Source organism: Microtus pennsylvanicus, chromosome 11, assembly GCF_037038515.1.
Source record: "Microtus pennsylvanicus isolate mMicPen1 chromosome 11, mMicPen1.hap1, whole genome shotgun sequence".
Lineage (NCBI taxonomy): Eukaryota > Metazoa > Chordata > Mammalia > Rodentia > Cricetidae > Microtus > Microtus pennsylvanicus.
The window spans coordinates 14,098,177-14,114,440 of record NC_134589.1 but is presented as its reverse complement, the minus strand read 5'-3'; the positions used below and the strand labels follow the sequence as shown (position 1 = coordinate 14,114,440).

General features: G+C 51.0%; 1 protein-coding gene across 1 annotated transcript in view; it reads right to left on the bottom strand.

The window, feature by feature from the left end:
* Nucleotides 1-16,264, bottom strand: part of Cacng4 (calcium voltage-gated channel auxiliary subunit gamma 4) — a 62,902-nt gene that overhangs the window by 5,737 nt on the left and 40,901 nt on the right. The window contains exon 2 of the mRNA XM_075990294.1: nt 4,273-4,356. Coding sequence (XP_075846409.1) covers nt 4,273-4,356 — 84 coding nt within the window. The remainder of the gene's footprint in view (nt 1-4,272; nt 4,357-16,264) is intronic.

The window sequence follows — 16,264 nt, the reverse complement described above, 5'->3', positions numbered from 1 at the left end:
CTCACCTTGTGAATGTGGCTTCCTGTGGGAAAAGGTATTACATATGTGTTTAGAGACCTTAGGGTCCCTTAAGATAAGACCGTCCTGAATGGACCAAGTTGTCCCTGAGTCCAGGGATAAGCATCTTTCTAAGACAGTGGGGAAGACCTTGAGGATGAAGTCAGAGGATGGTGACATGGTCAAAATTCCAACCCTCCCAAACTGCAGAAGCGTCAGGGAAAGAGTCTCACTCCCTGAGCATGTAGAGGGGCAGGGGCCTGACAGTGTGTCCCCTTTTTGACTTCCAGTTGTCACCCAGGACTCAGTCTCTGGAAGTCAATCAGCCGCATGGTTCATAACGGTTTGCTACAGCCCTTTTGGAAGTGAACGCCCACCAGAGCACAGGTCAGGCTTCCGGTCTCCACCCTGAGCACCTGGGTGGATGGCAAGGGGGTCAGAGGAAGAGGACAAAGACATGGGGGATGCTCAGAGCTCGGCCTTCTCTGTGTCCTCCCAGCTCTAGAGAAATTCAGTTGTGTGGGCCTTGGTGGCGCCAGCGGAGGACCGTTGAGTCAGGAAGTGAGGGTAGGTGCCCCTCCTTAGCCAGCTGACTGGCTTGGGGCCTCGCAGCCTCTGAAGGCGGTGTTTGTCTCCTTTCTGTGTGACACAGTGTGAGCCCTTGTTCCACAGAGAAGGGATTGTGTGGGGGCATTAAATGAGACTCCTCTCTCCAGTGCTTCCTCCCCCACTCCTCTTAGCTTTCCTGCACTCGCAGGCTCTGGGAGGCGGCTTCGGGTGTGCTTCGGAAATATGCCTCTGAGCTGAGATGGCCAGACTCAGGTCAACACCCTGTCCTGCCTTCTGAAGACCAGTCAGGTGGTCCAGAGAGAAGGGGACTCCAGTTCCTTCAAAGACACTGGAGGCCTGTGTCTCAGAGCCCTCCATCCAGGTGAGTCCTGCAACCACCTGTCCCTTGCCACAAGACTCGGATACTTGAGTGTCTTGTCGAAGATGTGTCTGAGGGACGAGAGGCTAGAGCCAGCCACACCACGTGACCACATCAAGCTACATGGATGATATATGTCTGTCTGGAGGATGGACGGGGATGATGTTTGTCTGTCTGGAGGATGGACAGGATGGACACGATCTTATAACTTACTCTAGGCATCATTGTGGACTCACAGCTGTCTCGACACCTGTGCTGAGGCTTGGCACAGACATCCCCCCATCTAGCTGGAAATCCTGAACCTAGGAGGGAGGTGCCAGGTCTCGGGCAAGACAGGCAGGGACCGGACCATGGGGACAAGACACACCCAAGGAAGATACTACGTAGGGTATGAGGTGGTGACTCCCCCGAGCTATGAGTGTGCAATGCTCAGAGGTCCCCAGAAACCCAGCGACAAAAATGCAACTCAAACTGCATGCTTCTCTGGGAGGCTTAGGAACTTGAGGGTCAGGGTTGACTTGATTCTTGAATTTTCTAAGGTAGAGTGAGAGCCGTCTAGCCTCGGGGCCTACTGGGCTGCTGCTGTCTCAGGGGCCTTCCCTTGCCACAGAACCTTCTGGGCTCCCCAAACTACCGTGCTCTGCTACCAGACCAGCACCTGGAGGGCAGAGCTATTTCCATGCCACTGTACCCACTTGCTCGGGATGGTGACAGGCACGCGATAGAGTCACACTTTCTGTCAAATGAATGAAGAAATAAGTGAGATCACCATACGAGCCCCCAGAGACCACTCTCCCGGGCTTCTCTACAGTTTGGAGAGAACAGCCTGGACAGAAACCAGAAAGTTGAACACTGAGAATCAGGGTAGCCTGGGAGCCACAGGCCCTGTGGCTACAGAGACTACGACCTTCACAGGTCTCAGAGTTGCGTATGCAGTTGGCTCCAGGTTGCCCTGTGTTCTGGGGAAATGTGGAAATCAGTTTTCAGGGCCAAGTGTCCCTATCTCCACAGCCACCGAACGGGCACACACTAGCTTATTAAGAACTCACCTCTGCCCCCAAACTCACCAACAGCCAAAGCCTTCAGGCCCGGGGGCCATCTGTCATCTTTCCCTGGGTACCTCTGGGCTTGTTACAAACCAGCAGGTTTCCTTGGGGATCTGATACATTTGAGAACACGTGCTTTGTAGGAGAGACAACTGTCACACTGATACTATCCCTCTGAGGCACTCCAATCCTCGGGGTACCCAGGGGACACTGCTGGCAGGAGGACTTGTAGCATCAGGGCCAAAGCTTTGGTCACATGGCTTGTGTGACTCAAGACCCTAACTCTGTCCCTCTCTGTCCCATCCTGGACCCCAGGAGGCTGACTGTGTGGACCAAACCACGAGGCTTCCAACTCTGGCTTTTGGAGGACAGTGCCACTGATTGGAATTATTCCCAAGGCTTCTCTCTGCCAAACTGCAAAACAAAGAAGCTGCCACATTCTTCCCTAAAGGTCACAGCTCTTGCCACTGAAGCCCGTCCTTCCAGCTCCCTTTCACGTGCTCTGCCTCGCAGAGCTGGAAGGATGTCACTCACCCATAATTCATGTAACTAGCAATCCTTGTGTTGCATACCGTGCAACCTCCACGGTGATCCACGGCCACTCTAAGGGGATCCCACCTACCTGGTCAAGTGGGAGCCCCTAATATGCAGGATCAGAGAGCAGGAGGGCGACAGAGGAGAAGATACGGGAGGTGGGTATTATTTCAGGTTCTGGGCCTGGCTGGAGCAGCCTGGCATGGCCTTGGCTCCATGGGAACGGCACGCTGTTCTGTTTCATCAGATGACTCATAATCCAAATCCTTTCTTGTAGGGGAAAAAAATACCCACAATCAGGTGCACAGTGAATTGTGCTCTCTCTGAGGACACACTGGGATCGATTCTCCATGTGTGAGGCTGGGCCCAAGCCCCAGGGGAGCTGCGAGAAGCAGCTCTTTGTGTCTTTTGGCTGATGGGGAAGGAGGAGGGACACAGAAATTCTAGCATCCACTTCTAGCCCCTCTGGCTGCGGCTTCCTGCCGTGTGTGTGTGTGTGTGTGTGTGTGTGTGTGTGTTTAGAGGCCCACGGATGAACTCTGGGCAGACTGCAGGAACAGGAGCAGTTTATTCTCTGGAGTCCAGCATGGGCTGTGGATAGCACCTGGGAGGCAGCACTCAGCCACAGGACCAGATGGGAGCAAGGCTTAAGGGCAGCCCATAGGCAGAGTCATTGGCGGTATTAGTCAGGGTAGAAGGGACTCAGGGACACCTGTCAGGGGGTTCCCTGCTATCTCCATCACCAACTCTGGATACCCTGAAGCCCCCATCACCAACTCTGGATACCCTGCCACCTCTATCACCAACTCTGGGATTCCTGGCACCCCAGTAAGCTGTCTTGGCTGGTGAGTTAATCCCTACATAGTGTGCTTCTGATGTTCCACTCCTCAGGAAGCTGTGGTCTGGGCAGAACTTTTTCAAGACTGGGACTCCTAAGGCTCAGGGTGGCCTCAGATTCACTACACAGCAGAGGAGGCACTTGGTCTCCTGATCCTCCTGCCTCTTGAGTGCTGGTATTATTGGTGTGAACAATCACACTGGGCTCAGAAAGCTTGTATCTTCTCTTTCCCTCCCTTCCTCTCTCTTCCTCTCTCTCCCTCTCTCTCAATTTTAACTTTATTTTATGTTTATTGGTGTGATGGTGTCAGATGCCCTGAAACCGTAGTTACAGACATGTGTGAGCTGCCTGGGGATTCTCGGAATGGAATCTGGGCTCTCTGGAAGAGCAGACAGTGCTCTTAACCACTGAGCCATCTCTCTAACCCTATTTAAAAAACAAAAACAAAAAACTGGAGACAGGGGCTCATGTAACCCAGCCTGGCCCCAAACTTACTACACAGCAGAGGATGCCCTCAAATTCCTGATCCTCCACACCTCGCAAGTACTGAGATTACAGCACGTGCCATCAAGCTGGGTTTTAACAGTGCTGGGGATGGAGCCCAGAGCTCTGTATGGGTTAGGCAAGCACTCTGCCAACTGAGCTACATCCCCAGGAAGTTCTTGCCTTTAACTTCAGTTGCTCCACCAGCAGTCCCTTGAAGCTGCACCCCACTGCTTGGGCTTCACTGGGTCTGGGGTCTTGACCAACTGTACCCACCCACACTCAGGGCATCCACACGTCAGGGCACTGCTAGGCTCAATCCCACCCTCTGAGCTCAGGACTTCCCCAGGGTAAAGAACTGCAGCAGAACCCACAGGGCTCACCCCTCTAGCCCCTCCCTTCCTCTCCCCTCCTGATACAAAGCAGCTGAGGTCCTTGGCACTCACGGAGGAGGTACTCTGAGCTGTCATGGTCGTAATCGTTGTCCTCTGGGAAGTGGTTGATCCGGAAGCAGTGTCCTTTATAGATGCCTGGAAGAAACAAGGGCAAACACAGGCCGTGAGTGTCCTGTGGGTTCGCACACCGTTCATTTCAGACATGGAAGCTTTGGGTGGGTCACAGGGGCAGAGGGAAGAGAAGTCGGATCTGGAGTCCCCACTGCTGAGTGCCCTGTGGGGACACAGATACACACTGAGATGAACCGCAGTCACAACCTTATCACTTATGCTTAAGACTAGACATCATCAAGAAGGAAACGACACGCCACTAGTCAGTGTCTGGACAAAAAGGCTCCAAACGGCAGGTGAGATCCCCACACCTAAGGGGATACTAGAACTGCAGCTTGAAAAATGACCAGGAATTTGTTCCTGACGAATGGGCAGAGGGCCTTTCAGGCACAGCAAGACTCATAAAGGCAAAGGCCGTGTGGTTCTTATTCAATATGGTACGAATTCCTTATACCGATGCAAGGATGGTCTCGAGACTCCACCCCCTCAATCTGATTGATGGTAGAGAGCCAAGAAACTTCCAGAAGGGCTAAAAGACTGGAAGAGCAGGATTCCTGGTTTGTTCAGTAACTGTGGGAGGACAGGACAGTTCTCCCTTCCAGAATCTTCCATCCATTTTCTCCTAATCCTCTGCTGTCCTGTAGTGGGGGAATGCCCACCACTAAACACACCAGCAGAGAGGGAGTCACATGGCCGGGGTGGGGGTGGGAGGGTGGGGGGCGGGGGTGCGCGGAGTCATGTCACTTCGTGCCTGCCTGCCAACTCCTCTGCCTAGTCAGCCGACTGACTGACTCTAGCTGAGCTACTCCCCCCCCCGCCCCCGCCCCTGCCCATGCCCCTTCACCCCCGCTGTAACTGGTCAGAGCTGGTCTATTTCCAGCTGTAGCCTGTGCCTTTCTCGCAGCTGCTGCCAAGCGTCCTGCTGGCCTCTAGCTGCCCAGCCCGACCTCACAGTGGGTGGGAGTGGTTCTGGAGGCTGGCTGGGTGTGTGCCAGAGGCGCATCTGTCTTCCCCTGCGTCCAACTAAGGTCTCCCTGCTGAGCCGGGAGCATGCCATTTTCCTACCTGGCTAGGAAATGAGCTGCTGGCCAGCTGGCCAACACCAAGCTGTCCCTCTGTTTCCCTTCAGCTGCCGCTCCAAAGACCTGCGTGCACTGCTGCGGCCCTGTTGCCCGGGACCCCAGATCCGAGGTGCAGGGGACAGACTAAGGATCTCAGAGGCGACATCTTAGGTGGGATGTACTTTCACAGTCTTTTCTGCGGGATCACCGTTAACCTCGCATTTCCCCACCCACACAGTGGCAATCACCTCAGCTCTCACCTCCAAGGCCCTGGGAACTATGTGAGACAATACGGGCAAAGGGAATGACCGAGGCGGTTCTCGGCGATGGCAACGACCCAGGGAGATTTGCTGCTGCTGGCCCCAGAGTCACCTGTCTTTTGCTTCATGTGTCCCTGCGCGATTGAGTCTGTGAACAGATGCAGGGATTAGGGAAGGAAGGGGCAGTCCACCAGAAGAGGTTGGTCCCAGGACATCTGGGGGTTGGGAGACTGGCAGGGGCTCAGTGGGCCAGCAACAGCCTCCACTTCATTCCTAGGACCTGCTACCAGATTTAAAAAATGTCCCCATAGATCTAGAATTGGCCCTTTCTGGAGGGAGCAGCATTGCCAAACGCTGCCACTGCCCACCCCCAACGCTTCTCTTTCCCTTATTTTATTTATTCATATTTTTTGCCACTTCCTGAATCTAAAGAAATCACCAAGTCACACCTGCTTGTTGGAGCAAGTCAAATAATAAGAGGCTGGAAGAGAAGAAAACAAACTTTTTAGAGCTACAATCCTGCGGCTGATTTCTCAGGTCTGTGGTCTGTCTTCCCGCATCCTCCCACGCACACACATCCAGGTGGGGTTCTCCTCCAGTTTGAAGGGGTGCTGGGAGTTGGCCCCAAGTCCTTGCTCATACAAAAACATTTATTCTACTCCTCGACCCCAGTCTCTATATTTTTTTTAAATCTTAATTTTGAATTACTGTAGTTTCGTATGCCCTTGTTAGAAATAAGAAGGGCAGGGGCTGGAGAGATGACTCCGTGGGGAAAGTGTCTGCCACTCAAGCAGGACTTCCTGAATTGGAGTCCCCAGACCTGTGTAAAAAGCCAGGTGTGGTGGTGCTCTACCTCAAGGTGTGGGGTAGGGAGGTGGGCAGATAGGAGGATCCTGGGCATACCAGACCACCAGCAGAGTCTACCCAGACCAGCAGGCTTCTGGGCACACCAGCCAACCAGCAGAGTCTACCCAGACCAGCAGGCTTCTGGGCACACCAGCCAACCAGCAGAGTCTAGCCCAGACCAGCAGGCTCCAGGTTCAGTGAGAAACCCTGTCTTAAAAAATAAAGTGGAGGAGGCTGGGGCGATGACTCGGCAGGCAAGCGTGAGGACTGGAGTTCAGGTCCCCAGAAAGGATGAAATGTCTGATAGGCAAGGAAGCCTGTCTGTAATCCCAGGTGGGGTGTGCCTGGGAGATGTATGGTTGTGGGGGCAGACACAGCTAGTCGGACTAGCACAAACGGTGAGAGAGATCTGGTTTCAGTCAGAGACTGCCTCAATACATACGGTGAAGAACAAAGAGGGGAGACACAACAGTAACTCAGGTCTACATACACACATACTACATGCACACTCACACATACACACACACACACACACACACACACACACGAATAAGCATGATAGTAAAACAGCTGAGAGACATCCCAAAGTCTACTTCTGGCCTCCACGCATGACCATACGGGGGAACACACACATGTGCAATCCCACCCACATATAGATAAAAAGAAAGAATTAAAAGAAGACATGGAATGTTCTTTACTCAGTTTCCTGACAAAACTAGCAAGATGTCACAGCTAGGACAGTGACATTGACCTCATGTGATACATAACCTTCCATCACAAGGGTCTCCCCAGTTGTGTCTCACTTCCCCCCATTTCTTTTGCCACACATACCTTCATGTCTACCCTAGTCTGTCCGGGACCCACAGCAGCCTCTACGAGGTTCTCAATTGTGGTAGTTTTGCCCTTTTAAAAACGGATCTACTTAAGGAAGCTAAGGCATGGCATGGTAACCTTTGGGGGTGGCTTTTTGCACTCAGCACAACTCTCCAGTTTGGGTGCTGGTGGCTTGTGCCTTCCCTGGCTGGGCAGCGTTCCATGGCATGGAAACCTCATCCTCTGCTGAATCAGGACCCACCAAAGGACGTCTGCTGCTTCTAGCTGTTCCCAGCAGTGTTGCTGGGGGCGTTCATGTTCAGGTCTTGGGGGGAAATATGTTAATACCACTCAGGGAATATGCCCAGGGGTGCAATTGTTGGGTCATATAAGAGCAACAAGTTTTTTAAGAGAGACTGTCAAGCTGGACTCTGGTATGCTTGTAGCTCCCTATTTTAAATATGGAATATCATATATATTATCTATAGCCGCTTTTTGCCACTGGCCCACAATCACGAACATCTCTCCAATTAAGAATTTCAGTCTTGAGAAAATTGCTATTTTCTAATTAGAAAAAGAGTAAGTCGATAATCAATCCAAATGATGCAGAAAAAGCCCTAAAAAAAAAACCATAGGAATGAGAGAGGTGGGGAGCCCCTCCCCCCAACACTGAGGTTGCCAAGGGTTTTAGCCTCCATCAGGTGTCATGAATCTGTCTGTATGGCCAACCTGAAGACAAAGTGGGGCCAGTTTGCACACTCCCAGAAATACCTGCTCTGAGCATCCTCCCAACATTTCACTGTTCTCCGCTCTGCAGTTAGAGCGTTATTGAACTGAATTAATGAGTTGATTTTTGTGGCACCGAGGACTGAGCCTGGGGCTTTGAGCATGCTCAGCAGGTGCTCTGTCCCTGAATTGTCCCAGACCCTTTATGTATTTATTTGAGGAATTATGAACAAGATCATGCAGTCCATTTATCAGCTTTCATAGCGTGTTTGTTTTAAGACAGGGTCTCACCGTTTAGACTAGGCTGGCCTTGAATGTATGAGATCCACCTGTCTCTGTCTCTCAAGTGCTGAGATTAGCTCCAGTAGGCCTGAACTGTGGCCTTGGTTTTAAGTGTTGGGAATGGCATACAAAGTCTTGTGAATTTATGTCAGGCAAACACCCTGACACTAGGCAACACCCATAGCCTGTTAACTTATTCGGTGTGTGTGTGTGTGTGCGCGCGCATGCATGGGTACACATTGTGTAAACGGTACACGTGTGGAGGCCAGAAGTCAACTTTGGGTCTTCTTCCTCAAGGACCATGACCCTGTTCTTTGAGACAAGCTCTCTCACTAACCTGGAACTTGCCAAACCATCTAGGTGGGATCCAGAGACCTCTGCTTCTTCAGGGTGGGAACCACAAGAGTGTCAACACGCTTAGTTTCTGTCATGGGTGTTGGGGATCAAACTTGCATAGCATTTGGCTGGCTATCTCCCCAGCATCTTGTTCTTAAGCATGTTATTTTCGGGAGCTCATGAATGTCGCCAGTTCCAGATACGTCACTTCTGTTTCGTCCAGCTCTGTCCATACATGGTGGGTACCAACCTTTGGGGGAGTATGAATGCATATGTACTCTGCGGTAGCTTTTCTGGTCCTCCATTCCCCTTTCTTCGCTCCTTCCCCCTTCCTTCCTTTTTTTCTCCCCGCTTTCTCCCAAACCCAGAGGAAAGCTAGCATAGACGAGAGATCAGCGTCACCGTGGCTTAGCTTTGCTGCCCTCAACGGCATCTTGCACTCTAACTGGCAGAAGCTGGGAAGATACCTGTGCCAGCCAGCTGTCCATCACTGTGACGTGACATTCCAAGAGAGAGTCAAAACGCTCATTTGGCCCACAGTTTCGGAGGTTCCATGTAGACGGACATCTCTGTCCCACCTGGTCCTGCAGCCGTTCAGTCCCAAATAAACACAGAGGCTTATATTAATTGTAAACTGCTTGGTTTATTACTTGGGCTTATTACTAACTAGCATTTACAACTTAAATTAACCCATAGTTCTTATCTATGCTTAGTCACATGGCTTGGTACCTTTTCTCAGTAAGGCATTCTCAGCCTGCTTCCTCTGTGTCTGGCTTGTGACTGTGTCTCTGCCTTTCCTCTTCCCAGAAATCTCCTAGTCTGGCTGCTCCGCCTCTACTTCCTGCCTGGCCACTGGCCAATCTGAGCTTTATTAAACCAATACCAGTGACAAAGCCTCCCCCCCTCCATAGCATCTCCAGCTTGGGGTTCTTTGAGCCTGTGGTATAGTGTTTAGCTGCACACTGTGATGAAAGTGTAAGGCTGAGAAGCCCATTGACTTCATGGGGCTGGGAGCAAAGAAAGAGAAAGGAGCTAGGGTCCTCATCTCCTTCATGGGCACACTCCCAATAACCAACCTTGCTCCAACTAGCCCCATCTCTTAAAGACTCCACTGCTTCTCAATAGAGCCTTATTTTGAAAAGAAGTTCTTGCAGATGAAAAGAAAAAGTTATGACGAGGCCATTCAGGGTTTTGGTGGGCAGCGTCTGTTTCACATGTGGGGAGGTAGACCCACTGCAATCAATGTACCCCATCACCGTCTAAGAAGGCAGTGGGCAATGGAGCAGGTGGTCACCCATTGTTTTTGCCCCCACTGACTAGAAAAAGAAAGAGATGGCTCCCTGTCCCTGAAGGTAGGAATTTGAGTATTTTCCTTAAATGTCCTGCTTGGTTATATGTCTTTAGCTTTTTCTTTTTCCTGGTGGCTCCAGCCTTGTTCTCCATTCCCATTCCGTCCTCAGGGACAGACAGAAACTCTGTGCCCTGCACAGCACACCTAGTAGCAAATCCAGCATTCAGGCTGCACCCTCCTCCTCCTCTGGACCCTTTGCTTCTCTAAATGGGACCTAGTATTCCCGCTGCCTCAGTTTCCCAGGAATTTTTCCACAAGAGTTATCTCACCTCCTTCAACCTGTTTATGTGGAGCGCAACAGTTTCAGTCCTGAGGACTTCACATTTATCTCTGTCAAGTTTTAATTTTGTTAGCATTGGCTTGAGGCATTTAACAGGGAGAAAATTAATGGCTGATGAGAGAAGTCGGCGAGAATGCCGTTTCCAAATCACTCGAGTTCTTTTTCAGCAGGTCGGGACACTGGCTGTGTTATCTACTAAGTGATATTTAGGGTGGTTTATTTTGAGACCCTGGACTGATCCCACCACAAGAACATGGAGGCACTAAGGGCAGCGTGGTTACGGGCTTGTGTTCACTGGCTTGTGTTCACAGGGGTGCGGCGGCCCTCGGGAAGAGCAGGAAGCTGTGTGGTGGCAGAGGAGTCGCGCTCATCTGTAAGGAAGAAGCCAGAGGGGCCACTCCTGCTTGTGAGCCAATGGCTTCCTGTGGAGAAGACGTGCAGGTGTGTCTGTCAGTACATCCATTCTTCTCCTTCCACCATGAGCCAGTTTCCTCAAAAAAAGTATCTACCAGCATAGGAAACGTCTGGAAAGAAATTTCCCAAGATATGTGCTCTGTTTTACTTCCGGGTGGCAGGATAATGAGTGAGCTAAGTGTGAGAATTCCTTTGCGTTTCTGAATTTTCTGCCATGTCTTAAGTGAACTACTAAGGCTTATTAGAAAAGGATAGAGCTGCTGGGCCATGGTGGCGCACGTCTTTAATTCCAGCACTCGGGAGGCAGAGGCAGGCAGATCTCTGTGAGTTCGAGGCCAGCCTGGTCTACAGAGCGAGTGCCAGGACAGGCTACAGAGAGAAACTCTGTCTTGAAAAAAAAACAAAACAAAAAGCAAACAACAACAAAACAGAAAAAAAGAATAAGAAGAGACTAGAGCCTTTAATTTTAAGAGAAAACATGGTGATGGTGGCATAGTTGAAATGACTGCAGATGCCTTCAGCTGTGGAAGCTGCTGAGTCAGGTAAGAACCGCGGTGGCAGGGGTGTGTGTGTGTGTGTGTGTGTGTGTGTGTGTGTGTAGCGGGATAGAGTAGCTTCTCCTTCCATGATCCTTTTGAAGGTTGTACCTCAGGCTTATGCCTCTCTCAGAGAGCCTAGGTGACCAATCCCAGGGACCCAAGGAATTCTGGAGACAAGGGTGTCAGTATGAAAGCTGGGGTACTTAGTCACTCTTCAAGTCATTTCAAGGATGCTGGCATCTGACGCCAGCCTTGGGAAGGGACACCTTGCAGCCCATTCTAATTAAGGGACTCGTAGGGAAAAGGATGCCAGCTGCTGACTTAATAACAGTGATCATTCGCATAATCCTTTATCTCCTATGTGGCCCTCCCAGAGTGTCATCGCACTCGAGCCCCACCTCACATCTGTGGCAGCCATCAGCCTTGTGCATATGTCCCCTGTCCATTCCTCAACTCAGCTGCACCAATTGTTTCTTGCTTTTTGCTCACGGCAATGGGTAGGTTGCCTGGGGGAGCAGTTCTGCAGGCATCCCTGTCTACCCAACCTGCAGACTTTGTGCGGGGGAGGATGGGGATGGGATCAAGTGGGGGAAACCGTTCCAGTCTCTGTCCCTTGGAAACAGGTTCTGTGGTCCATTCTAAATTACTTCTTTGAAGTGGGGTCAGGACTTCCTTCTTCTCCAACATATCGGTAGAGGCTAAAAGGACAACTTTTGGGAGCCGCTTCTCTTCATCTCACCAGCCCCTCAGACCCCGGGCGACCTTTCTAGAGACTCCTGTCTCCAAACAAGGCCACATTCTGAGGTACTGGAATGACAGTATCAATGCAAGGTTTGGGGGCAGGGGAATCTTTGAACCTGGAAGACAGAGTTGGAAGTGGGTGCACTGGCCAGGCATGCAGGCAGATAAACCGGAGCAACGGATCTCGGTTTAGGCTCTTTATTCCGCCTTGCACCCCACTTAGAGGTCTTCTTCGTAATCCACATCCACTCCCATCTCCAGAGAAACTTCCTAATGACTGTGATTTCCCAGATTTCCCAATTGGCATGTTCTGGTCTCCTGCGGGCTGGCTGCCCTCCAGCGAGGCAGGCTGCTGGGAAACCTTTCCCTGGGTTCCTACAGAGAAATGCCAGGCTCTGAGAAGCAGGGTGGACTGGGCTGCACTCCAAGGAAGCGCTAGATTCTTGGCCTACAGTGACACTTCAAGACCCTAGTAAATAATATAGATTTCACTTTCTCAGTGCAATTTATATTTCCTGAGAAGCTGCTATTTTCTAGATGATGGAGTCTGGAGATGCAGCAGTGTATTTTCTCATTATACCTGGTCCCTTTCGCTGGGCACATGGCTACTATGAATTCCCAACTCTTCCCATGGTCACCAGTCATGGGGTAGGTGACCGTACTGTCCTTTGGGCTATGAGCAGAAGCAATACATGCCATGCCTGAGACAGGTTCCGAAGCAGGAAGCGTACCCATTTACCTCCATCTCCAAGCAACGGCGGAGCAACAAGAGTCACACTGTGGAGGATGACGGTCCTCTGATTGGACCGGTCGCTTTCGACTATTAACTCCAGCAGGTGACCAGCTATTGTGCTGGCTGCTCTCCACATCCCAGAGTATTTCTGCTGTGGCAAAAATCAATAATAAGAGAGATTATGGCGTACAAAGTCTATGCCTTTTGGAGCTTTTTATTGACAGTTCCTCAGCGGTGATAAAGGAAAGGGCTCTCCAGGACAGTCCAGGGCCTCAGAGAACACACGGCTAAGGAGTCTGGCCAAGGCTCTGGTGCCAAGGTCAGAGAAGCTGTTTCTCATCTCAATGTCATGAGGAGGAGGACAGTTTTCCACTCCTTACATCTCAGGGTTGCCTTCAGCCCGGACTAGAGTCTGGTGAAGAGTTGTCTCTGTCCTCTTCAAGGACGGCTATGTGGGGTTTAGAGCTTCCTCAGCCAAACAACAAACCTAACACTAACGCCTGAAGAAAGTCTCACGCTGCTCTCCCTTCTATTGTCTGAAACAGGCTTTCTCTTTAGCACTGGAGCCTGTCCTGGAACTCGCTCTGTAGACCAGGCTGGCCTTGAACTCACAGAGATCTGCTTGCCTCTGCCTCCTGGGTGCTGGGAGGCTCCACAGCAACTCTTATAAAGGAATACATTTATAATTGAGGTGACGGCTTACAGTTCAGAGGTTCAGTCCATTATCATCATGACGGGGAGCATGGCAGCACGCAGGCAGACACGGTGCTGGCTACATTTTGACCAGAAGGCAACAGTTAGTAGACACAGAACCGGGCAGTATCCTGAGCACAGGAAACCTCAATCCGTCCCCACAGTGACACACTTCCTCCAACAAGGTCGTACCTACTTCAACAAAGCCACACCTGCTAATAGTGTCACTCCCTATGAGCTTAGAGGGACCAATTACATTTAAACCACCACAATGTAACCACATTTGACCCTTTACCCATTTTTTCTTTAATTCAGTATTCCTATAATGATGCTAGGCCCCATGGGAGTGAAAATACACAGATCCCGTTTGGGAGAACAAACACCTTGCATGGGGAGGTGAGTGGACACCCTAGCCAACACAATAAGGGAGGAACCTGTTCAAGAGGGGTCAAAGAAGTTCAGTGCTAGACAGGGTATAAGGAGGAGCTGCAAGGAGCTGATCCCTTAAATAGTGCTGGGCAAATGGCAGCCCAGAAGACCCAGAGATTTGGGCTTTTGAAAGAGAAAAAGTGAAGGACCGAGGACTGAAAAATGTAGGCAGATGCAGATACAACAGCAGCCTGAGGGTCCCTGGAATGGGGCTGCAGTTCATGCTACCTGCTCAAGGTGCCACCAGGACAGAGAGATCATATCGTGAGACTAGAGAGTGACTGGCAGCTAGAAAAACCCCTCATGACTCATACGGGGAGTGCTACTCTCTGGAGGCTCTGGATGTCTCTGATGCTATTCCCAGCCTGCCTGGGCATCATTTGGCCTGCTAGGTTTGCCCTACCCAGGGCTCTTGGGTATCTGCCTCTAGTCCCAGAGGGGCTCAGCTCCCTGGGGGATGGCAGGCTGTGCTTGTCCAGGACTCACAAACTCTCTCTTCGTCATGCCTTCTTACACGGGAACCCTATGTAAGGACACATTTAACCCCGGCTCTAAGCCAGCAGCTTCCGGCAGCTGCCAGAGGGCCTTGGGCAGCCTCTTGCTGGCTGCTGTCAGAGCAGGGGGCAGGGGGAGGCTAGGGAGGCATGTGGATGCGTAAGAGTGGGTGCTTCAGAATCAGCTCATCTGTCCTCACAGGCTGTTGGCTGGAGAAAAGCATCACCATGAGAAGTGATGGACCACAAATCACACTGTTGCAAAAGCAACAGAAGAGGGGCTCCAGGGACTAGGACCTGGGAGGAAGGCATCTTCTGTGGTTTCGCTCCCACGGTCATATGTTGGGAACTCTGGGTCCTATAAGGAGATATTAAGAGGTGATGGATTAGCCAGGCATGGTGGAATGCACATATAATCTCAACACTCAGGACAGCGAGCAAGGAAGGCCACAGCAAACTTGAGAAAAATTAAACTCATTCAGAAGAAGAGACCCTGCATTGAGACGGCCACTAAAGAGGTTCCCAGCTTCAAAACAGCCTGGAGAGGTGGTTTCTTCGGCTCCACAGTCAAAGTGCACAGAGATTACCACAGGTAGGGGGATCACGCTAGAGATTCAGCTGACCCCAGAACCTGGTTGTGTTGCCCACATGGGGCTGGTCTTGCAGGCTTGCAAAAGCCAAGAGTTACCATGTCCTAGAGGCTTGCATCAATGTTTCAGAAAGCTGCTGAGGTTGGGTTTCCTGCAAGGAAGTCCCCAAAGGACGATTTCCTGCAAGGAGCATGGAGCATTAGTTGCAGGAGCAACTCTAGTAGGTCCTGGAGATGCCAGGACCAGAGGACATCTGTGGAGGAAAGATGGAGGTGTGGGGCAGAGCCAGCCCGAGAGATAGGCTACGTGTGCTGCCCGAAACAGAACTGAGGGGTGGGGCTACTCACCCTTTGCATCTAGACAATAGCACCACAAGGTCCAGGTGCTGGACATGGAGCTGCAGTATTTAGTGTTCTCTCTGCTGGGGTTGGGTTTTGCTTTGGCCCAATCTTTCCCTGCTATTCTCCCCATCCCTTCCCTTTAAAATGGGAACATTTCCTCTTTGTGATCAAATGTTGGAAGAATGTAACTGGCTTATTAATTTTTACAGTGACGTGGAGCGAAGAGATGGCTTTGAGTCTCAAAAGAGTTTCCGTTTCTGAACAGTATGGGAGCTGTTAACAGCTATGGAGAATGCTGAAGTTGGAACGAATGCATTTTGCATCATGAGATGACCAGAAGCCTACTGGGGCCAGGGGTAGAATATGGTGAGCTTACAAGGATATGCTTGGGTGTCAGGTTGGCAAGGGGTGACCGTGTAACCATTCATCTTAATTGTCACCTTGATGGGATTTAGAGTCATCTAAGAGATGAACCATATTTATGAGGTTGTGAGACAGGCCTTAAGGGAGAACCAACCTGTGCTCGGATGGCATCAGTCTGTGGGCTGGGGTTCTGGACTGAATAGAGAGAAGAGAGACGGGCATTGCGTCATCACCCTTCCTCTCTGACTGCAGATGCAACACGGCCAGCTGCCTCCTGGTCCTCCTGCCACCTGTTGGTTCTGATGGGCTCCACCCTTAAAGTCTGAGCCAAACTAGACCTTCACTCCCTGAAGTTGTGCTTGTCAGGCATTTGTCCGGTGACAAGGAACGTCACGAGTGCAGAGACACACCAGCCCTGTCCTTCAGAAGTGGGATTCCTTGAATCTATTGTTTTAAATTTTTTTTTTTTTGGTTTTTCGAGACAGGGTTTCTCAGTGTAGCTTTGGAGACTGTTCTGGAACTCACCCTGTAGAACAGGCTGGCCTTGAATTCACAGAGATCCTCCTGCTTCTGCCTCCCCAGTGTTAGGATGAAAGGTGTGTGCCTCCACGGTCCATCTCTTTGAATCAAACCAAGGCAT